General features: G+C 38.7%; 2 protein-coding genes across 4 annotated transcripts in view; both read left to right on the top strand.

Moving 5' to 3' along the window:
- LOC149831575 (TNF receptor-associated factor homolog 1a-like) overlaps positions 1–3,596 on the top strand; it is a 28,903-nt gene extending 25,307 nt beyond the window's left edge. For both annotated transcript variants that reach the window (XM_090013985.1, XM_090013984.1), the window contains exons 11-13: positions 742–1,208; positions 1,300–1,501; positions 1,913–3,596. In XM_090013985.1, the coding sequence (XP_089870111.1) occupies positions 742–1,208; positions 1,300–1,501; positions 1,913–3,436 (2,193 nt within the window). In that variant the 3' untranslated portion in view covers positions 3,437–3,596. The remainder of the gene's footprint in view (positions 1–741; positions 1,209–1,299; positions 1,502–1,912) is intronic.
- A 20,072-nt stretch (positions 3,597–23,668) lies between these two features.
- LOC149831574 (Peptidase C13 family) overlaps positions 23,669–23,968 on the top strand; it is a 78,500-nt gene continuing 78,200 nt past the window's right edge. Inside the window, exon 1 of one of the 2 annotated variants that reach the window (XM_090012127.1) lies at positions 23,669–23,923. In XM_090012127.1, coding sequence (XP_089868253.1) covers positions 23,751–23,923 — 173 coding nt within the window. In that variant the 5' untranslated portion in view covers positions 23,669–23,750. The remainder of the gene's footprint in view (positions 23,924–23,968) is intronic. The other variant, XM_090012126.1, reaches the window with a different exon arrangement.

Raw genomic sequence — 23,968 nt, 5'->3', positions numbered from 1 at the left:
AGGAGAAAATCAAATCTGATTGGAAAGAGAGAAAAGAAAAGTTTTCAAGAAGATAAAATCAGATCTAATGTGTTCTGAAAGAAAATACCCTTTTTTTGTAGCGATTTGACAAAGGAAGAATATGAAGGGAGATATCAAATCGACTCCTTTTTTTCGGAGATCGATTTTATTGATATCAGATCTAGATTTTTTTTGATCTGATAAAATAAGAAAAGAAAAGGAATCAAACCTATTGATGAGATCTGAAGAAAGAGGGATGTTCTGGAAGAAAGATCTGCAGCCCGGATCGATGAGGGTTACCTCTTATGATGCTCAGATACCATGTGAGATTTCTTGGAGAACTGTCCTTACACAACACGGACAAGAAAAAAGAAAAAACGCAAAGAGAAAACCGTGAAGAACAGATGGACATCTCACCCTAACTGGGTGATGTCTTTTGATATTTATATGTTGGTTGTTACAGTTGCAATAATGCCTGTCTCTTTATGACATTTTTACATAATGCATATCGGGTCTGGATATGGATCCAAAACCCATGTATATTCTAACAGATAGATCATAAAATCCAAGTCTTTAAGGAGATTGCTTCTTATTGCAATTCTTCTATTGTAATTCTGTTGAGTGAATAATATTTTTCTTCAGAAAACAAACTTGTGTAAATGCAGCCTTAAATATGACTATGTATGCTACGAAAGCTTTTCTGTTATAAAGATGTTTTCTATACTCATATTGTTGTGTTAGGCTAAACAAAAGAGGAGCAATCGCAAGAAAGATAAAGCTAGGGATGAGAAATCTGGTACACCACTTCATGACAAACACCAGAGGGATAGACTTTTGGAGGAAAGGACCCTTGGGGAATTTTCTGCCAAGGAGCAGTCAATCATTGACAAATGTGATACCCGAGAAGGGGATGCCTCTGGTGTTTCAGATACAGGGGAAGATGCCGTCGATGTTCGTGAACCAGATGCAGAAGATAGGGATGTCAGTTCAGTCAATTGGGACACTGATATATCAGAAATACATCATGCCACAGAAGCTAGCAGCTCTGGGATGAGTGTTCAACCTATATTAAATGGGAAAATGAAGAACATAAACAGGGCTGCAATGGACGACAGCTCTTCAACCTGTTCTACTGATTCGGTTCCTTCTGTTGTAATGAATGGCCCATACAAAGGACATTCTTTGCCTGGCCAGTCATCCCCAAGCAGGTGCATACAGTTTAATGTATTGATTCTGGTTTTCTTTCATGGCAAATAATTGCTTTGACATCCCTATCTTTTTTTTTGTTCCTTTTTGCAGAGGAAAGAATCAGAGGAGCAAAGAAAACAATGATCAAAGTGGTTGGACCCATGATGCCGACAGTCAATCTTTGGATTCTGCCCCCGACACTGGAGTAGTGTGTGATGCTAGTAGCACCTGTGGAAGCACTGGACCTGAACCAGATGGAGTCCTCTCCTTGAAGGATAGGATTCAGTGGCTAGAGCAGCATTTAGTTGAGAAGGTTAAGCTCAGTCTCCTGTTTGAATGTGTGTGTATGCATGCTTGTGTCGTGTGTGTGTGATAGAACTTTGAAATTTTGATGGAAGCACCCTTAGAAGGTTAACCTATTTGAGTATGTATGCATTGATGCATGATAGTCTTTCGTGCTTACAGAAACTTTCTTTTATGACTGAAGTTAACCATTTATCTATTTGAATCAACCCCTCTTCAAGGTTGATGTCATTATAGTCTTATAGATAGCTGTGCAGTCTACATCTGAATCAAACTATCTTGATTGAGTGCCGATTTGCCACTGAAAACTGGCTTGCTTCAATCTCTAGGACCTTTTGGACTTAAAGCCATTCTTTTTTGTGGGTTTCTGGATCTCAAGATTATCATGACAATTTCTTGAGTGTTTTTGCATCATTTCCAGGAAGAAGAAGTTGTTTCATTGCAGAGGAAACTTAGCGTCAAAGACCATGTTGATCTTGACAGACCTTCAAATCAATCAAGTGAGCCAGCAGAGGAAGCTTCATCCCCTCCCACCAGTCCATCACCTGCCATAAGAAATGTGAAGTCTACTCCAACAACCAGTGAAGCAAGTAGCCCAGCTCTTATTGAACCAATTCCTGTTAGGCATGCATCTTCAAGTAGCCCATCAGATAGAGTGATCTCGCTCCTAACCAGATCTCCTCTCCCATCAATATCACAAAATGAAACTCGAAAACCCATAAGCACAACAAAGATCCCGGCAAATCACCATGACAACACCTCAATGAAACAGACTGCTGTTGATGCATATTCCGCATTGTCAAGGCCATCTAGTACTCCACTTTTTGCTGCGCCAAGACCAACTATTTCAGTTATACCCATGGCTCAATCATCACCATCATTGGCTCGCTCAGTCAGTGCAGCTGGAAGGTTAAGCACCATCACGGATCAACTGCTATCTACTTCATGCAGTATTGCTTCTCAATCCTATAGAAATGCCATTATGAATAGTAACAAAGTGAGAACTGCTCCAGGCATTCCCAGTTCTGCTTCCTCCTCTTATTCTGTTGCAAATCCAACTTCGTATTCCCAGTCACTCTCTTCAGGCTTGCCATCATCACTACCGTCATCATCATCAGCAACCACACCATCAACTGCATCATTGCTGTCTCAGAGTGCTTTTGCAAAGGAGACTAGCAACTATACAGGAACAAGTGGTTGCCCGGGTTTTACTTTTGGCACTGTAACACCCGAGATACTGCGGCCGCAGCAATCTGAGTTGCTTTCCGAGGAACCCAGTTCATTTGCGTTGATGAATGGACACATGCTACACAAAGGTGGGAATAGCTTCTTCTGTGAACGATATTTTCATGACATCCCAAGCATGGAGATGTATGGTTCTGGTAGCAGGCGTCATGTGGGTCTTGCTGACTCGCAGGATGAGTTCCCCCATCTTGATATTATCAATTACCTGCTCGATGAGGAATATGGCATTGTAAAAACAGCAACGGCTGGTGGCATGCTTCAGAACTCGGGAAATCACGTTTTGAGTAGGCAATTTACGTTTCCTGGGATGCACGGTGTTGGCCGAGGGAGTGATATGGGAATGATGAATGCAGTTAGTTCTCTGAACAGCTGCAGGTTCGAGGGATCAGCGGGGTATGCTGAGGACAGTCTCCCACATGCCTATGGCTTGCAAAGCTGTCCGTATGACATGCAAAGAGATGGACATGATGTGGTGCTTTCTCCCTACATGGTGCAGCAGAACGGGCAAGTTGAGAGGGTCTTGAGCATTAACCAGCTGGGTCAGCATCAGTGGTCTGCAGATTCTGCTGATATCTCATTGTTGAGGAACTCTGAGTCTGCTGGGTCTCTCTTTCAAATGCCCATTTCCGACTATGCCAACTTGGGTTGCAGCAGTGGGCTTAATGGTTACACAGCATTCAGACCAGCCAATGGACATTGAAGGCTGTTGAGGTCCTGCCTTCCTCTTGGGTGGCATCGCGCCCTCTTCCTAATAATGTATCTGAGATGTTGTCTCATGTGAAAGTGAGGTGTAATCCTTTTCGCTGGAACATTTTGTAAAGTGATTCTCAATTTGCTTCTAATCACATTCCACTATTTGCCTTTAGTTTTGCTGTTGGATTGCGCTGGTTGGTCTGTAACATGGTGAGCGGCTCATATTTCTGGCCAGGATCTGATTTGCCACTGAAATATTTGCTGAAATAATATGCTTTGAATCCCTTTTGGTTCATCCGTTCTGTTGTTAGTTCAAACTTCAAACCTGGTTGAACCAGCAGGAATAAGAGAAAATAGCATAAATCCCAAGCTTGGAATTGTAAAATCCTGACTGGTTGTGCATCTTGACATGGTAGGTCATGGTATCGTGCCCCAATTGCATTGAAGGATTCAATTGATTTGGCCTGGTGTCGACCCAGTTTCTGACAGCATTTAGGGTTGAAAATGATTTTTTTTTGAAAGGCAAGCTGGGGTTCAGGACCCCTAGCAGTTTATTAAGAATCAAGCTATCTGTGCACTGCTATATAAAGCCCACTATACATCAATAAACACCGGATGCCAATCAGGCTGCCGGTTATTCCAATGGTGTTCCTCAAAATTAGTGGCTAGCTTCCAGTGTTGTGAGAGGCGTACGCCTCAGAGGCGAGGTGCACACTCAAGGTACTGAGGCGTTGCTGTGATGCGCAAATTGCCCCTCATCACAGTTCCCCGGTTACAAATTCCCCGGTGGCGAACTTCGCCGTTGGCTGCTCAGTCTTCTCCGACCACCGGACGCAGCCCCCCCTCGCTTCCGTACCAGCTGGGCGCATGGTCCTTCTCCTACTGCCTTCCCTCCCACCGCTTCACTTCCAGTCCAGTTGTGAGAGGCGTACGCCTCAGGACGCCTCAGAGGCGAAGCGAGGCGTACGCCTCATAGGCGAAGCGTGCCTAGCTTCGCCTCATCGCATTTAACAACCTTGCTAGCTTCACTAGGCCTGAAAATGTTGCAAACGGTAAAGTGACCAAGTTGACTGTTTGCAACATTAGTTGCTAAATAGTGGGAATTCATATGTGCAAACATTAGTTGCTAAATGTGATTTCTGCTCATCTGGTAGGAGCGGCTTATAGTGTCACCAAGTTGACGGGATGTCTGGAGTTCCCTTGCTAAGGTTGAAGCTAGGTGTGATTTCAAAGGTTTTACCAAATGGAGGCTTGCCATTGTGTAGTTGCTGATGGAGGGTTTTTCATTGACCTAGCTGAAAAAATTGACTTGTTTAGTAAAAAACAGGATTTCACTAGATTGTGTTGTACTAATCACATTACAAAAGTGTACCCGTTTGTTCGATTTTTCTCCACTTTTTTGTGGATCAAGCTTTATGTATATGATTTACATGGATTGTCAATCAAAAAATGTTTTAGATTGTCTGGCTGCGTCATGGAAACAGTTTTCCAAGAGCTTCTAAAATCAAAGGTCCAAAATACATTTGTGGTGGGGCGGAAGAGAGGGGAACTGAGGACGAGGAAGAAAGGAGCGGCTTGGCCGGAGTGGTGGAATGGCCTCTGTCGCTACAAAGGGGGAGTCCGGTGCCAGCAGATCCGGGTGGGGCACCAATCAATGACATAAGGGGAATACAACATCAGAAAATCGGTCATGGGATAACATATTCTCTTGGGGACAATGGAGACAGAAATCACAAGTGGTGGTGATGGAAGCTAACCAGCAGAACCCACGACCCAAGATCCACGTTCCGGCAGAGAGATGTGCACTACTAAAGCCGATGGAGCCAACTGTGATCGATGGTTTTTCTGGGAGCTTGACAAAAAAGAGTATGGGCTACAAATTTATGATTGAATCCCTAAGGAAGCTATGGATTGGAATGAAAGAAATTCCTTCTCTATCTTTAGTGATGGGGTCTACTTAATCACATCCTCTACGGAGCAACTGAAATACATCACAAGGGGGGCTTGGAGGGTAGCTGGTGACCAGTCCAGGGCGCCCCGGTATGCCGCTGAAGTTAGAAAGTAAAATTGACAGTCCCAATTTGGATTCGTTTGCCAGTACTGCCAGCAGACATGTGGTCGGTTGATATCTTTGAAGGTATTGCCCAGACCCTGGGATGAGAATTGATGGAGACTGACCATTACACAAGATCGAAGGAGAGATTAAGCTACGCCCGAATCAAAATAGAGGTTCCCTTGAACTTTATGGTGACACCTTCTGTAGAAATAGTGGTTGAGAACAGGCTCGTAATCTACCAAGAGGTGGTGTATGAACGAATCATTCGTTGTTGTCGGCATTGTGGGGCGATCAACTATGAAGCAGAGAGATGTCAGAGCCGTCCGATGGCAGAGGCAGATCCCAGTGTGCAGAGGGAGGATTGATGGCAGCAAGTGAAGGTGGCAAGGAGAACCCTGAAGAAAAAAAATGGAAGGGAGGAAACCAAACCAGGGGAACCGTTTTGCTGGTTTTCAGGAGGGAAATACGAGCCTGGGAAAGAGGCCCAGGCAGAACTGACAAGGAAAAAAGGGGTGGCCACACCAGAGGTGGAGGCGGGTGGTAGTGATGGTAAGTGTCGGGGAGACAACAAAAGTCGAACAGGTCGAAGCAAGGAACGACACCGTCGGGAACAGAGCACGGAGAGTGATGAGGTCTCCGATGAAATAGAGGCGATGGAGGAGGAAGGAGTAACCAGGACCGAGAACATGAAGAGGCCAGGCCGATAACGAGAGAAAGCCATGGAAAGGATACAGAGGCCGGTGAGGCTGATCCAGCGACTGTGGGTGGAGTCTGCACCTACAAACCAGCAGCAATGGAGGACGAGTCAGGTTGTCGTGTCGTCCAGTAGGGGGTGACAGTGTGTCCCGAAAAGGTGGAGGGGACACCGAGTGAGAACGGTCGTGTGGAGAGCCCTCTTTCCCACGCATCTGATCCAAAGGAAACGTTCTGCCCAAAAATCAGTGCACGCCATCCCAAACTATTGACGTCAGCTCCTGCAACAAAAAATGGGTGTGTTCAGTTCTCCCTTAACATCCCTTCTTGCGTTTTCGTTGGGATTGAATGAGATGTTACACCCTCTTAAAGAGAAGAAGGAAATGACTATGGTACCCCCAGACTTTCTGGGTCACTCTCAACAGAATGGACTAGGGCCGGATATAACCACTATACCAGAGTCCAAGCAGACCCAGATGCACCAAAAGAAGGTACAATCAGGACAAAGAAAATAGAGGTGTATGCATGGGATTTAATCCATATTTCAGAAGGAAATCTCCAGTGAGAAAGTGGATGGCGTTGTAGGAGATGAGTAGAGAAAACACTATTGAGTTTGACCTACTGGGACATTGCAAAACTAAACAGGAGATAGTCAATAGTCAATAGTGAGGATAAGGAAAATGTGAGGATGTTTCAACAAAAGTAGGGGCCGGTTTAACATAATAGGTGTAACGACCCCTTCCTTAAAAATAATGATTTTTTTAAAAATAATTGTGAAAACTATCCTAAGAATTTGGGGATTTATAGATTTAATATATCAAGCTATAAACAAGTATGTGCACTGAATCAATAGAAGAATAATCAAACTTTATTAATGTCAATTAGACCAAAACACTAAAAATCATCTATATCATAAAGAGTCATCATGTCTGATAACCAAAAACTAATCATAGGGCTCACAATCTCTAACCAGTTAGCAGGACATCACTATGCATCTGACCCTATAAAACAATTTTATGAAAATGGGTAAGAACTAAAGTCCTTTGAATGAATTCCTCTATATAGTAACAATGATAATGAAAAACAAAATAAGCATGAATGTATGAATTAATGTTGAACAGTAAATATGCATGAATAACTTATTAAGTTATTTATTAGAGTTATTTTTGCATTCACATCTTTATTAAAATGCACACAAGTTTAATTTATATTTTTTTTAAACCGCGGATACTTAAAAGAGACACAAATTCTCGAAATCTAAGTTATGTTCTTAGTTATAGCTTAATACATAATTTATATTTTATTACTTGGTTCCACACTTGTTCTTCAACTGATATAAAAAATCGTCACTTTTTATCATAACATTAAGAATCCTTAACTAATGTCGGGACACAAATGAAAATCTTCAACCATTAATGCCACTATCTTGGTATACTAAAACTATAGCTAAGTCAACAACACCACCCCTAAGCAAAGTGGTTGACATTTTTCTAAAACCGTGGCCAAAAAGTGAACTACCATATCGGGTTAGTGGCACCATCGCACACAAAGTTTTACTATTCTCACGGTCTCCGAAGATCGTCATCCAAGATTCTTACATTGTACAAGAGATATCAACAAATAGATTAATTATACTGTTTTGTCTATTTTACCATTTCAAATAATTTCAATTTCTTTGCACAAGAACCGTTTTGCAAACCTACATGCAAAACCAACTTCGAGCCCTGATCCATACAATTTAATATTGTAATTAATTTTGAAAAATTAATATTTTTTAAAAATAAATTTTGCAATACATAAATAAAATCAACTAGTGGAGCAACACATGCTCCTGGCCTGCACGACCTAGAGTGGTTCACATCTGACCACAAACTCATCTCACAAGTAATTTATGCATCTTTGCAAAATTTCAGTGAACATGCAACACACATTGTTTGCAACCATGTTCACATGCATATTCAAACACACAAATGAATGCACATAAAACCAAACACATATGCATGCCAATCGATGCTCGCAGAACATATTAACATGATCAATTTCATGCATATACATCTAAACATGCACATGATCATATTTATGCAAACATTCAATAAATTTCAAATTCATACGTATGATATGCACAACTGCAAGTTAATTGAATCAAAATCATGTACATATATCATTTCAAAAAATGCATACATCAATCTTAAACATGATCAAATTCGTGTACCAATTCAACTATGCCAAAAATTCTTATAAAGCCAATAACAGGGCAGATCTAAATTCACAATTCAGACAATCATTCATTGGGTAGAACTGAATCAGATCTGCCTAATGCAAAGGCTTGGTAGAATCTGACCCATAACAATTCACCAACACTTGGCGAAACTGATGATATATATATATATATATATACCCATAAACTCGGCAATCTTGAAAAAGATTTGCATATACATGAAACCTGGCAAGTCTATTCAGATTCGCATGCATATAAAGTTAAGTTTGATCAGATTTGCATGCATAAGAAATTCGGCATGTCTTATATGATTCTTATGCACATAACGCTAAATAAGTCTGATCAGATTTGCATAAATAAGAACTTGGCAAGTCTGATCAGGTTGCTAACATGCAACACTTTTCAAGTCTGATCAAATTTGCCTACATATAGAAATTGAGAAGTCTGATCAGATTGCTAACATGCATAACTTTGCAATTTTGATCAAATTTGCCTACCCCAAAATCGACAAGTCTGATCAAATTGTTAACATGCAACACTCTGCAAGTCTGATCAAATTTGCATAACATAAAACCAGACAGATCTGATCAGATTTGCACTCAATAAAAGTCGGCAAGTCTGATCAGATTGGCTCACTAAGACAAATATGATTTATCAAATATCTCAAGAATATGCTAAAAATTCATCACATAGCAAGGTCGATATATATATATATATATATATATATATATATATATATATATATATATATATATATATATATATATATATTCAACGTGAAAGGTCAACATAAAGGAAAATCGACATGCATGTACATTTAGCTATATGAATACCAAAAATCAATAGTCTAAAATTTCATGCATATCTTAAATACATCAATAATAAACCAACTGAATCTATGGCATGAATACACTTTTGATACATGAATCATGAACATAGTAATATGCATATACAACAATCAATAAAATCAATGGTCTGAATATATATTTTCAAACACATGGAGTAGGAAAAATTGATATCTATGTAAATACATGCACACATGCATAAAATCGACATTACATATATTTATATATATTGTTTTGATATCAGATTCCCCTTTTTCGCTCTAATACCTATACATAAATTAGATTTAAACATAGTTCTTCCTCTAAGAACTTAGAGAAAAACTCGTACCTTGATCATAGCATAGAAAAATATTAGAAAATTGACATATTTTTTTTCCTCTTCTTTTTCTTTTCTCTTTCTCTCTTTCTTTCTTTTTTTCTCTCTTTCTTTCTCTATTTCTCACACAAGTTTGGTGTTTATCCTTACTTTTTCCTAGCTCTCTCTCTCTCTCTAGAACACGAGTTCTAGAGAGAGGGAGAGATCTACCTCTTTTTATATATATATCTCACTTTTTTATTCTCTTTTAATTTAGATTTATCTAGAGGGTGACGCCCCCTCTAAATAAAGCCTCAACCAAGTAGAGTTCTATTTCATGTAATTTACTTAATTACTCTATTTATTACTTTATTAAATATTTTTATTTAATATAATATTTTTACTTAATATAGTATTCTTAGAATATTCTAGCAGGTGTTGCCCTCCTCTGAAAGACTCCATGGAGTAGAGTTCTATCCCAATTTAAGTTTTAAGTTGATTTTAAAGTTTTAAATTGGCCATGGATTGGTTTTAGATCCAGATCTGGATCTAAAATTCAAATTCATATGGATCCTATCTAGACCAGATCCTATTTAGCATGGATCCTGGACTGAATCCAGATCTATATTAACTTAGATCAGATAAAGCGGATCCAGTTCGATCTAATCTAGAAAAAGGCAAAAATTGAAGTGGGTTATTTTTGAAAAATGAAATTTTTGGGCCAACCATAACCCAATTTCAGAAAAATAGGTCATCAACGTGCTCAAAATTATGAATCACATCTAACAGTGTACATACCTTATTTTTGCCTTCGAATTTTGCCTTAATTTAACCTGATTTTTGCTAGAATTTAATGATCAAAATGAAAAATTTCTCAAATTATAATTGGCTCGTTTAGGTCTTGTCACTGGCTCTAGGCCATGTCCAAACTCATCTGATGCCACCTATATTTTTCATGATTTTATTCTTTGAATTAAATATATAATATAAAAAATATATTTTTTGAATTTAAAATCATAAAAAAACATGTGATATTACATCCCTACCCCGTTAAAAGAATTTCATCAACAAAATTAAAACTTACCGAATAATTGTGGGTAGTGGTTACACATATCGGCCTTGGGCTCCCAAGTGCACTCGTTCAATCCGTGATGCTTCCAACGCACCTTCATGAACAAAATCGTCCTACTACGAAGTGTCTTCTCTTGACGATCCACAATCACCATCGGTCTCTTCTCCATAGTAAAGTCAGGTTGTACCTCAACCACCTCATAGTGAATCACTTGTGAGGGGTCAGATACATACTTTCTCAACATCGAGACGTGGAAGACGTGAATCTAGAAAAATTGAGAAGGAAGCATCGCGCGGTAAGCTGACTCGCCAACGGGCTCAAGAATCTCAAAAGGTCCAACGAACCGAGGGCTCAACTTTTCCTTCTTCCCAAACCTGAATACACTCTTCGTAGGCGTGATCCAAACAAACATGTGATCTCCCATGACAAAATTAAGCTCCTTACATCGTCGATCAACATAGCTATTTTGTCTGCTCTGCGTTGCAATCAAATGCTATCGAATCAACCACACCTGATCCGAGTAGTGCTGGATAGCCTATGGAGACTCCACTGCTCTCACTCCAACTCATCCCAGTACACCGAGGATCTACATGATCTACCATATAGAGCTTCGTTCGGGGCCATAATAATACTGGTATGGCATCTATTGTTATATGAAAGCTCTACAAGCTTCACATGCCTATCCCACTCCCCTGCTCAATCCAACGCACACGCTCTAAGCATATCCTCTAGTGTTTGTATTGTACGCTCTATCTGCCTGTCAGTCTGTGGGTGAAACATCGTGCTAAACTTCAATATATGATCATGCATAATTTTTATGCATAGTTTTATATGTTTACATGCATGATTACGTGTGATAATTGCTTAAAAATGCTTGTTTGCGAAAGTTTTCATAGTTTTTCATCAAATTGTAATTTGAGTAAATTGAGCCTCTTTAGAGTATTTCGAAAAAAATAATTAAGTTTTAAGAAATTATTTTTTGAAAGAGAAGTCTTTTGGAAATATTGAAAATTTATTGGATCCTTTTTGAAATAATCTCTAAAAAAACCTAATTAGCTAATATAAAAAGAACTTTTGAGGCTAGGGGGAGACGTCCCCACTCCCCCTGGAGTTCACGCCCCCCCTCCTCTGTCTCTCTCTATTCTCTTCTATCTCTCTTCCCTCTCGTTCTCTCTCCATCGGTTTTCATCTTCTATTCTTCTTTTCTTCTTCTCCTCTTCTCTTCTTCTAGCCCCTATCTTGGTCGGTACTGCTCTAGTATCCTTTCATCAAGGAGGCGTGTACGACAAGTGGAAAAGCCATCTTCTTCTTCTTAACCTGTCCGTTGGAGATGAACCGCGAGGTAAGTCTCTTCTCCCTTAGTTCTTTAGTTTTTCATATAGCGTAGGGTATTTTCTACAGTTTCATTGCATAGAGAATATCTTAAATTTTATTTCAAGCATCCTATGTTTAGTTTTTCTTTCAAAGTGTAAGTCATTTCAATTTTAATTTTAATTTTGTTTTGAATTCATGTTGCTGGGGGTTTGATTTGTGTGAGGGCAGGAACAGAACTGTCAGTATTGACAGATTTGGTCACTCAAGCGAGCGATGCTATACTGATCCGATCGGATCCTGGTCACATTCGAATAGGCGCAACGACCTTCTTTTATCTAGCATTGAGCGAGTTCGGTGGATCTGTGCATACACGACACTGTATCTTAATTTTTTTTTAGATCCATTCCCATTGCTGATTGGATCAAGCATATAAAAAAACATAGATTGCTTGGGTTGAAATGCATGATTCCAAGAAAAATACACTTCAACATGATTTTACAACACACGCCCAGTCAATTTATGTAGTTTTCATGAGCCAGACATGCAGTCATTGATCAAGATTCAGATCAGACCTGAAAATTCTGATTTGCTGAAATCAACACACACACGCTATATTGATTCTTTATATGCATTTTTTTTAGCAGATCAAAAGCAAATTCCACCTCCTTTATATCATATCTATTGTGAGCTGCAGACCATGATCCTCATTTGACCAGATCAACCGACACTTCTAGTGGATCGTATGTAATGCAGAGCATGCACACACATGTGGGCGCACTCCACGTTATTAGAGTCATTCACGCTGAGCATAAAATTTTTTTTTTAACCTACAACATATGTACTTTGGTTATTTAGGCTGTCTTAAAATTTGTTAGTTCTATTAGTTAAATCTTTCATTGCAGTCTAGACTAGGCTTTTAGTTTTCTTGTAGTAGTTAGATTGTCTTACGTTCTTTACTCATTGTTAGTTAGGTTTTTTTGCTCTTTTGTCTTTTAGTGTTTTATTTAGCTTTTTAGTAGTTGTTTAGATTCTTATTTTTGTAATTTTTCTTTATACTAACCTGTGATTTTGGTGTAGTTTTCTTTCATGTTTTTGTGCTTTGTATTTTTTTTTTACAGGAGAGTGTGCAGACGTGCAGGGAGCCCTTGAAAGTACTCTCGAAGAGCCCTCTAAGGTCCCCTCAAAAGGCCCTTCAAGCCCCTCAGGGAGTCCTTAAAGATCAGTAAAGGAGAAATAGAAAGATCACAACAACTAACAAATAAGAGACTAGAAGCTCGAGCACTGAAGACCTTTTCTTATCTTTTTAGCTTAGGATTTATTTTCTTTTATTCATTTGATTCAATTCAATTGGGTTATAATAAGACTACTTTATTTTTATCTGTTTAAGCCCTACCTCTACAGGGGGCCGCACTCTCATTTAGTTAATTAATTATTCTTTTTTCAAGGCAATAAAGAGTAACTTAGTTATTTGTGGAATACAAAATATTTTTCTCGTTCTTTGAGATCAACCCGGATTCCACCACTCATGCTAACCGATTTTTATTATTTGGTGTCTGGCTTGCATAAATCGTTTTAATTGAAAATATCTTTTAAAAATCTATTTCATAAAACTCACACCAAATTTTTAGCACCATTGCCGAGGAACAATGATTAAAATACAAGTATTCTCTTTATTGCCATTGTGCATTCTCGTTTATTTAGGTTGCTAGTTTCCTTTCTGTTCTTTGCTTAGGATTGCTAGTTTCTTTCCATGTTTAATTGTTTAGGATTGCTAGTTTTTTTCCCTGTTTAATTGTTTAGGATTGCTAGTTTCTTTCAGTACTTAGGATCTAGAACTACATGTTTGCAAACCCTAGATACCAACTTACCTTTCTTGCATGAACCACCTATTAGGCTTCCTCTAGGAGGTGACTACGCACGGTTGGTACCATGCTTTTAGTTTATTTTTGGAAGATATCTGTTGGGTGCAAGTGTGTGGTGTTGTGTTTACTGTTTTTTAGTTTTCTTTTTCTTTACCTACTTTGTGGTTTGTTGTGGTTTGGTCGCTTTGCATGTTAGGTAGATAGAAAACCAAATTCGTAGGATAGTTGTTGCACTGGTCTACCATCAGGTGCATGCAAGAGCGACACTCGCTTGACCCCGAGCTTGTGGAGACTTTAGAGGACCTCGAGTCCCTCGTTAGGAGAGCCCGCAGACCCGTCCCAATGGTTGAGGATCAACAATTGACCTGTCCTCTCAGGGAGTGTACTTCATTCCCAATGTTTACACTCCTGTCTCTTGTATCACGAGACCTGATGTAGGAGCCAATCATTTTGAAATTAAGGCTAGTGACATTCAAATGCTATAATCTTTTTATGGCCTTAGCAACAAAGACCCCTACTGTCATCTCGATGAATTTCTCAAGATCTGCTCTACATTGCAGATCAACAATTTTGAGGATGATGCATTAAGGTTAACATTGTTTCCTTTCTCTCTCAAAGACAAAGCCAAGCACTGGCTGAAGACTCTAGATACAATTCAGATTACCACTTGGGAACACATGCAAAAAGAGTTCCTTAAGAAATACTTTCCGATTGGTAAGACAAACCAATATCGAAAATGCATCACCAACTTTTTACAAATTAAGGAAGAAATATTTCATGAGGCGTAGAAGAAGATAAAAGATCTTCTCTGGAAGTGTCTCCACCACCAGGTGCCATGTTGGCAACTGGTGTAATATTTTTATGATGGGATGATCGAGAAGAACCGTCAAATGGTTGATGTTGCCTGTGGGGTCACTTTCATGCTGAAGAGTGAGGATGAGACATGGGCCCTGTTTGAGACACTAAGTGAGAATTTGATGCACCATGCTTTAGCTTCATGATTTGAGAGGGCTACACTTGCCTCTGTTGGAGCCAAGAAGGCTGGTATCTTTGAATTAGGGACAAACCTTGAGTTGCATAACAAGGTTGACCTACTGACCCAAAAATTGGATCAGCTGTTGTCGAATCCCTCCCCAGCCATGCAGGTGTATGCGTTGTATGCTTTCCCAACACACGATGTCTTTGACTGTCCTGTGGTGCCACAATACCCTAACTTTATCTAGGAGCAAGCTCAGATGACACAAGGTTTCGCCAAGCCTGCACCCAACCCATTTTTCAGCACCTATAATCCGGGTTGACATAACCATCTCAATTTCTCATGGAGAAATTCACAAGTCCAACCCCTCATCCTTTCCCAGAACCAACCCAAGCAAGGCGGTTATGCGCCTGGTTTTCAGAGATCTAGCTACCCCCAACCCAGCCTTCCTATAGTCAACCTCCATCCCAGGAGTCTACTTCTAACCAGTCCTTCAAGGACAAGATGCTGCAGGCCTTCTCAGATCTCAAGGCGAACTTGAGTTCCCACACACAGTCTATTGTGAAACTTGAAACACATATGGGACAACTCGCCAAGGTGCTTAGTAGGCAAAGTGAGAGGGTGTTACCTAGCCAGCCGTTGGTTAACCCTAGGGATAAGAAGTCGATGCATGACTTGCACATGACAAATGCACATCAAAAGCAAGTTCAAGTGGTTATAACCCTTACGAGCGGGAAGCAATATAGAGCAAGGGAGGTTGCAGAAGAAAGCGAAATATCTAGTGAAAAGTACTCAGTCTCTACTGTCATACCTCAGGAAAGCAAGAAGACTTCTACATCTGAGCCTTTCAAGTCTTATATCCCCAAAGCCTCCTTTCCTGAGGTGTTAGAGAGACTGAAGTTGTTCAACAAGCAAGGAGTAAACATGTACGAGATGCTTAAGATATTCAAGCACGTTCAAATAAACCTTCCTTTGCTAGATGTCATCCAGTATGTCCCTGCATACACAAAGTTTCTAAAAGAGTTTTTTATGCAGAAGAGGAAGTTGAGGTCCCATGTGCCAAAGAAGATTTATCTGACTGAGCAGGTGAGTGCGGTGTTACAGCATCAAACCCCACCTAAGCTCAAGGACCTGAAGACTCCCATTATTTTGTGTGTCATAGGAGACATCACTGTTGAGTGTGCCTTGCTCGACCTTGGGGCAAGTGTGAATATCCTACCGGGTTTCTTTTATGACAAGTTTGGACTTAAGAAGATGAAGTTGACACCTATGACTCTACAACTGACAGACATATTGATCAAGGTCCCGCAAGAGATTCTTGAAGATGTTCTGGTCAAAGTGAAAGACTTTCACTTCTCTGTTGACTTTATTGATCATGCATACATATTCACATTTTATTCATCTTATTTTATGCATGATCTGTGTTAAAATCGCTTTAAAAATTCATTTTTATCGTTAGTTTTGAGAAACCGCATTGAAATTGAATTTATCAAAAATCATGTTTTCAAAGCTTGCCCTGCATTTTTTAATGTTTTATTTAGTTTATGAATTTTTAATTAATGTTTGAATTAGTTTAGAAAGGTTTAAGTAAAAGTTTTTATTAGTTTAGGAATGTGTGTTTTAGGAAACACATTTTTCAAAAGACCTTTTTTGGAAATTATTGAAAAACTATCCGACTCTTTTTGAAAAATGTGCTTAACCTAATATTTTAATATAAATAGTTATGTTCAAGGGCTGAAACACATTTTTTCCAGTAGCTCTCTTGCCTCCCTTGCCCTCTTGCCTCCATATTCCCTTCTCCCTTCTTCTTCATTCTTGATCGATTTCTTTTCTCCTTCCTCTTCTTATTCTTTATTTCATCGATCCTCTAAACCTCGTCTTCATCAACTTTTCTTACCTTCTTCATCAGGAAAGCATGTATGCAACTAGATTGACCACTTTCTCTTCTCAACCCTTTTATCGGAAGCGATCCGCGAGGTAATCTTCTTTCTCCCTCTTTTTCATTATAGATTTAGATTTTACGTTGCATTAAGCATTGCATAGCATATAGTTTTAGTTGTTCATATCATCTAGTTTATTTTTATGCTTTGCATCTGAAAATTAAAGAAAAAAGAAAAAAAATATATGTCGATTTGATAGTTTAGCCGTTTCTTGATTTAAGTATTAAGTAATCTTGTTTTAAGTAGATTGTGATTTTAATATAGATTTTATATTCTATTTTCTTGATTAGTTTTAGATTAGTGTAGCATTAGATCTAGTGTAGAATAGTTGTTGCACATTTTTTTAGTTTGTTTAGATCCATTAAATAAAGCATTTCCTTTTTAGCCGATATGGCCTTCTATATCCAATCTGTTTTTTTTTTATGTTTGTCATGGCTGTGTGTTACTTGGTCTAGCCGTTCCTTTTTTTTTGTACTTTCTTCCTTAGCATCTTAGCATAGTTTAGTTATGTTCCTCATCTTAGCATAGGTTACGTTAGATATGTCGTAGCTCAACGTTTTTTTTTTCGATTGAAAGTAACATCGTTGATAGTTCTTGTCCAGTAGCGTTTTGTTTCATTCAGCAGCTTTTGTGTTTTTTTTTCTAACGAAAAGTCTTTGTTAGTTTTCTTTTAATCATCACGTTTTGTTTTGTTTTTTTTTGCTTTGTTGATCTTTATGCAGCAATGTATATCTTAGTTTGATTTTTATTAGTCCAGAAACGTTTTGTTTTTAGTAGTTGCTTTCAATCAACGTGTTAGCCTTAGTTATAATATTTGTTTTTAGTTATATATTTGCATTAGGATTGCTGTCTAGTTTTTTTTTTATCAGCCGAATCCTTGCTGTTGACTTTTAACAGTTTTTTTGGTGTCATTGCTTTAAGTTAGTGTCATGCATGTGTCGTTAGTTTTTTTTTTTCTCGTGCAAATTCATTGATAGTTAGTTCCAATTAAATCTTGTCAGCCTATTTTTTTGTTTTAGTTGCTTGCTTTCTTTAGTAAATTATTAATATGAGTTTAATCAATAGGTTCAGCTGGGTATTTTCTTGGTTTCTTTAGTTCACTTTTGTTTCTTGACTTCTGAATTTCTTGAATTAATTAAATTATTAGTTAGTTTTTCTTGAATTTCTTTGGTTAAAATTAGTTCTTGAATTCTAGTTAGTTAAATTTGTCTTGCTATTTTGTCTTTTAGTGTAGGTTGTTACAAGTTAGTCCATAGTTAGTTCATGTTTATAGTTTAGTTCATGATAATTAGTTCATGTTTTTGTGATTTTTCTGTTGCATTTGATTTTCTCATAGATTTCTTTGTCTACTGTGTTTTTTGTGTTATTGTATTTTGCAAGGAAGCGTTGAAACGTGCAGTAGAGCCCTTTTTGTGCCCTTAAGGTACCTTCTGAGGTCCCCTTAAGACCTCAGAAGTGCTCCTCAGAGAGCCCTCTAAAATAAGGATCAGTAAAGGAGAAGTACAAAGATTATAACCATTCAAAGAGGGAAGCACAAAGAACAAGAAGGGACAAGAAGACTCGAAGCACTGAAGACCCTCCTTTCAGATTTAGATTAGGATTTTAATTCTTTTATTTATTAATTGGGTCTGTAATAAAACTATTTATATTTATTTGTTTAAGTCCTCTGCGTAGTGCCATACTCCCTTAGTTAGTTAATTATTAAATTAAATTTTTTAATTTTGGCAATAAAGAGTAGTTTAGTTTGTGTGTTTGAATACAAGTATTTTTCGTTCTCTGAGATCGACCCGAACTCCACCACTTGTGCGAGCCAGTTTTTATTATTTGGTGTCTAGCTTTCACACTTGTTTTCATTAAAAATATTATTTTAAAAATCGTTTTCATAAAACTCACACCAAATTTTTGGCATCGTTGCTGGGGAACGATGATTAATACGAGCATTCACTTTATTACCAGTGTTTGTTCATGTTTTGATAGGTTGCTAGTTTACTTTCTGTTCTTTAATTAAGACTGTTTAGTTTACTTTCCCTGACAATTATTTAGGATTGCTTAGTTTGCTTTCTTTATTTACGTTTAGAACCACGTGTTTGCACACCGTAGAGACCAGCTTACCTTTTAGGAAGGAGAGCTGCATAAAAGTAGTTAACTCCAAAGCAAGGGTCATCTATGGTGTTGTCCGTAATGCGTTAGTGTGAATCCATAACTGGTTAGGAAGGACCACACTTTCAATCACACCGATGGATGATTTCAAAGTCATCCTTGGGATAAATTTTTTGAAAAGTAACAAAGCAATGCCTTTACCTCACCTTAACATTATCAGCTTTGAGGGTGAGAATCAACCCTGCATGGTTACCATACTACCTATAGAGAAGCCTCGCAGGCGTTTGGTGTTCGTGCTCCAACTGAAGAGAGGCATGAAAAGTGGTGATGAGACTTTTATCGCCACAATCCTAGCAACAGATGAAGCGGAAGAAGTTGATGATGTCCTCGGGGCCCTAGTGCCCGTATTGAATGAATTCAACGATGTTATGCCCGTCAAACTGCTGAAGCTACTTCTGAGGCATGAGATAGACCATTAAATCGAGTTAGTGCTAGGTGCACGACCACCTGCCATGACTCCATATCGTATGACAATTCTTGAGCTGATAGAATTATGCAAGAAATTGGATGACATGCTTGAAACATGGATCATCCAACCGTCTAAAGCTTCCTTTGGAGTGCCCATGCTATTTCAGGCAAAGCATGATGGGTCGAAGCATTTATGCATCGACTATAGGTCATTGAATAAATTGATAGTGAAGAATAAATATATGTTTCTTTTGATCATGGACTTGTTTGATCGTCTTGGAAAGGCTAAGGTCTTCTCTAAATTGGACCTTAGATCAGGTTATTGGCAAGTAAGAGTTGTCGAAGGAGACAAAACCAAAACCACTTGTGTAACTTGTTATGGGGGGTTTGAATTTCTTGTTATGGCATTCGGCCTAACAAACATGCCCACAACCTTCTCAACCTTGATGAATAAGATTTTTTACCTGTACCTTGATAAGTTTATCATCATTTACATGGACAATATAGTAGTGTACAACCAATCCATGGAAGAACGTATTCAACACCTTCAGATTGTGTTTCAGTCTTTAAAGGTCTATGAGCAATACATTAAGTTATAAAGGTGCATATTTTATTAAGGAGAAGTTCACTTCCTTGGCCATATTATGGGAGGAGGTAGATTGAAAATAGACCACAAGAAGGTTGAAGTTATTCAAACATGGGAGCCGCTTGTTAAGGTTCCTGAATTATGTTCTTTCTCGAAACTTGCCAATTACTATCAGTGATTCATCAAAGAGTATTCTTAGATCGCTGCCCCGCTCTCTGATCTACTAAAGAAAGATAGGTTATGACTATGGTATGATGCATGTCAAGAAGCTTTTGAGAAGCTAAAGTGCACCCTGACAAAAGAGCTTGTGTTAAGGTTGTCAGATTACCAACAACCATTTGAAGTGCAGACTAACATGTCTAACTTCACAATTGGAGGGGTGTTGCTATAGGAAGGACATCTAATTGTGTTTGAGAGCCGCAAGCTGAATGACGCCAAACATCGATATACTGTGTATGAACGTGGAATGTTAGCAGTCGTGCATTATCTCCACACATAGAGACACTATATTTTGGGGTCGCAATTCTTTGTGCGCATTGACACCGTTGCGATGAGCTACTTTTAGACTTAGAAGAAGCTGAGTCCAAGACAAGCCCGCTGACAAGATTTTCTAGTGGAATTTGATATGGTCCTTGGGTACAAGCGTGACTGAACCAATGATATTGCTGACGCCTTGAGTCGGAAGACGAAACTTACAACAATGCTCGCTTGAGAAGGTAACATTAGCAAACCAACAAGCGATCTTCTCAATCAGGTTCGAGAAGCTTTGAGGAATAATCCAATGACCCAACAACTGATCACATTGGTAAAAGGAGAGACAAAAATTCTGGTTGGAGGACGATTTTCTTTGCTTTACTGGAGATTGTTTGGATATTTTGTGTCAGAATACTCTACAAAGGCGCTTAATATATGAGTGCCATGATACCATTTGAGTAGGTTACCCAGGGCAACAAAGGACATTGGCATTGTTGGAACGTGCATTCTATTAACCACAGATGAGTGATGATATAGATGCTTATGTTCATACTTGCTTGTTCTGCCAACAAGACAAGCCCATAAACCAGAGACCTGGAGGATCGTTGGAGCCTCTACCAGTGCCAAGCCATTCATAGGAGTGCATCACCATGGACTTCATCGTGAGCCTACCTAAAGCTCAAGGCTAAAGTTCAATCTACGTGGTTGTGGACAGGTTTTTGAAGTATGCTATCTTCGCGCCTGCCCCTGCCACCTGCTCAACTGCCAATATCGCAAAGTTGTTCTTGCAGAATATGATTAAGTATTGAGGAATCTTTGAGAGTATCGTCAGCGATTGTGACACTCGCTTCACTGTCAAATTTTGGTGAGAAGTATTTCACTTGATAGGGGCATACTTGTATTTCAGTACAAGTTTTTACTCCCAAACCTATGGGCAAACAGACAAGATCAATAGCATGCTAGAGGAATATCTGTGATATTTTGTTAGTGCCAATCAAAGAGATTGGGTTGATTTACTTGATACTGCTCAATTCTGTTACAATGTTCAAAAGAGTGAGTCATCTGGTCATAGTCCATTTGAAGTTGTAACAAGACAATAGCCACAAACTTCACATTTATTTGTTGTGCGCAAACGTGATAAATTGCCTTATGCATACCAATTTGGTAAGAACTGGCAAGATCATATAGAGTTGACAATAGCGTAGCTGAACAAGGCGACCAAGCACATAAAGAAATGGGCATATAAGAAGCGTCAACCAACAAAATTTTATGTTGGAGATAAGGTGTTGGCGAAGCACTTTTCCGACCACACAACTATCTTTCAGGGCTACCATCGAGGCCTCATTCGCAAGTATGGTAACCCTTTTGCCATCACCAAGCACACTGGGAACTTGGCATATAAGCTAGACTTGCCATCGAATTTTCAAGTGCATCTAGTCTTTCATGTGTGCAATCTGGAACCGTTTCATGAAGATAAAAGAGACCCTCAACAGAGCATGCCTTAATGTGCTCCTATTCCGAAGCGCACATCGTCAATAGTCATCATCCCAAGTAAAGAATCAGAGGTCATCCTCAACCACTCCAACAATTACCTCAGCGAAGTCAAGAAGTAATTGGTGCAATGAAAATGTCTACTAGAATATGAAATCACTGGAGAGAAAGCTACCCACATGTTTTAGTATCGCCAACTTGCGGTGGACTACCATGAACAATTGGCATCGAGGACGATGCCAACTTAGGTGGGAAAACGTGTTCTAGACCGCCATGTTTTCACCTTTTTGTTTCTGATGTATATACACCTTTTTGGCACTCTCCAGTGCCTGTATATGACATTTTTGTTTAAGAAACCCATGTATTGGGCCCCTCTCTCCCCCTCTTTATGTACTTTGCTTACAAGTTGCTATAAAGAAGTTTTATGCATCCTTGCCTCCTTGCTCTCTCTATGCTTGTGTATATACTCTTGCTTTCGCTCCTGCACTTGTATTGTGGGTTTACTTGTGCACTTAATAAGCCTGCTTTCGGTGTTTGTGACTACCCGAAGCTATGTCGCAGAGGCCTTTGCTTCTAAGCCCGTGACAGTGGGTGTCATCGTAATAGTTTGATGAAGCAATTTCTCATCACAATTTTATTTTTAAGAGATGTTAATTAAAAGAACTTTAAAAGCATAGTATTATAAAAGGGTGGTTGTAATCTTATTAAACAGCAAATTACAACTAATAAAAAATTAAAAAATATCAGAATAAGATTATGACATTTCAACAACATATTCAAATAAGTGTCCCTTCTAAATGTCACCAAGTATCGAGCATAATAAAACACTTACCAAAATATTTTGGTAGTACAATATATACTCAAAATATTTTTCTTTGTGACTATGATCGCTCAAAGGTAAATTTCAAGTTTTTTTTTTCTGTTAATAAAAACATAAAAAATGAATAACGGGTCATGTATACATGGCAGTAGGGGGGTGTCAATGGGTCAGGTGTGACCCGTACGAAACCCTATAGAGTCAGGCTTTGGTAATAAACAAAAAGACATGATTAGAGTCCGAGTCAGACCCAAAGGATCCGATTAATATATGGAGCCAGGTATGACTTGTGAAATTTCATACCAGAACCGGTCTGGACCTGAGTTCCCATTAAGATCCATAAATTTTCAATGTAAAATTGATAAAAAATATTATTTTACTAGGTATGGTTCCGGTCTGGTTCATGCAATCCTTATAGGATCCAGGTATGGTATCTCTTATGGTGGGTTCGATTATACCCTGGTCTGGACCGATACCATCATCTCAAATCAAGTTTGGGTCTAGTTTCACCTGAGTTCTAAACCAAACGTGACCTTTGACACCCCCTGCATGGCAGCATGACAATGTGAAAATGTTTATAAAAAAGAATAATATCATAAATTTTGTGTTACCAGAAATGTATTAGAATTAAAAAAAAAGGGTCCGTAGTTGCCTCAATCGGTTGTAATATGCTTTTTTGTGTGTGGTAAATCTAACCTCATAAATGTGATCTACATGCTCTCTAGGAAATGGCTTTTGGATTGTCAGTCAAACGGGTGTATAAATTTTTTTTATAATGCAAAAATCAACATTTGACACATCAAATTTTTTACTTAAAAAATATGTTTTCGTTGAAAAAATATGATTCAAGGGTCAATAAATCGATCCTACTGAACACATCTGCGTGATTAGATTGAGCCAAACTTAGATTGCAGGCAACAATCGATTGTAGCAAAAAACATATATTAAAAATTTATCTTTTTTATTTTTAATTGAAAAAATCGTTGCTCAAAATTATTTTATAGCCGAGCTTGTAATGACTAATGATAGCATGAGCACGGCGCTCATATCACTCTTTCTCCCTGTAATACTTGGTTTGCTCTCCCGTCGCTCCGGATTTTCAGAGAGAGACAGAATGGGTGAATCGATCCAGAAGAAGGAAGGATTCCTCTTGTTGGTCTTGGTCGCAATCACGATTCATCTCGACTTGTTCAGAGCAAATGCATCACCCCCACCCCCACCACCATCATCATCTTCTTCCGCGCACACCAATAACTGGGCTGTCTTGGTCTGCACATCCCGTTTCTGGTACTCTCTCTCTCTCTAGATTTTCTTCCATTTGTTTGGAAATGA

Source organism: Nuphar pumila, chromosome 7, assembly GCF_984573655.1.
Source record: "Nuphar pumila chromosome 7, dmNupPumi1.hap1.1, whole genome shotgun sequence".
NCBI classification, from domain to species: Eukaryota; Viridiplantae; Streptophyta; class Magnoliopsida; order Nymphaeales; family Nymphaeaceae; genus Nuphar; species Nuphar pumila.
Note: the sequence above shows the minus strand (reverse complement) of the source record. Positions and strands in the feature narration are given on the sequence as shown.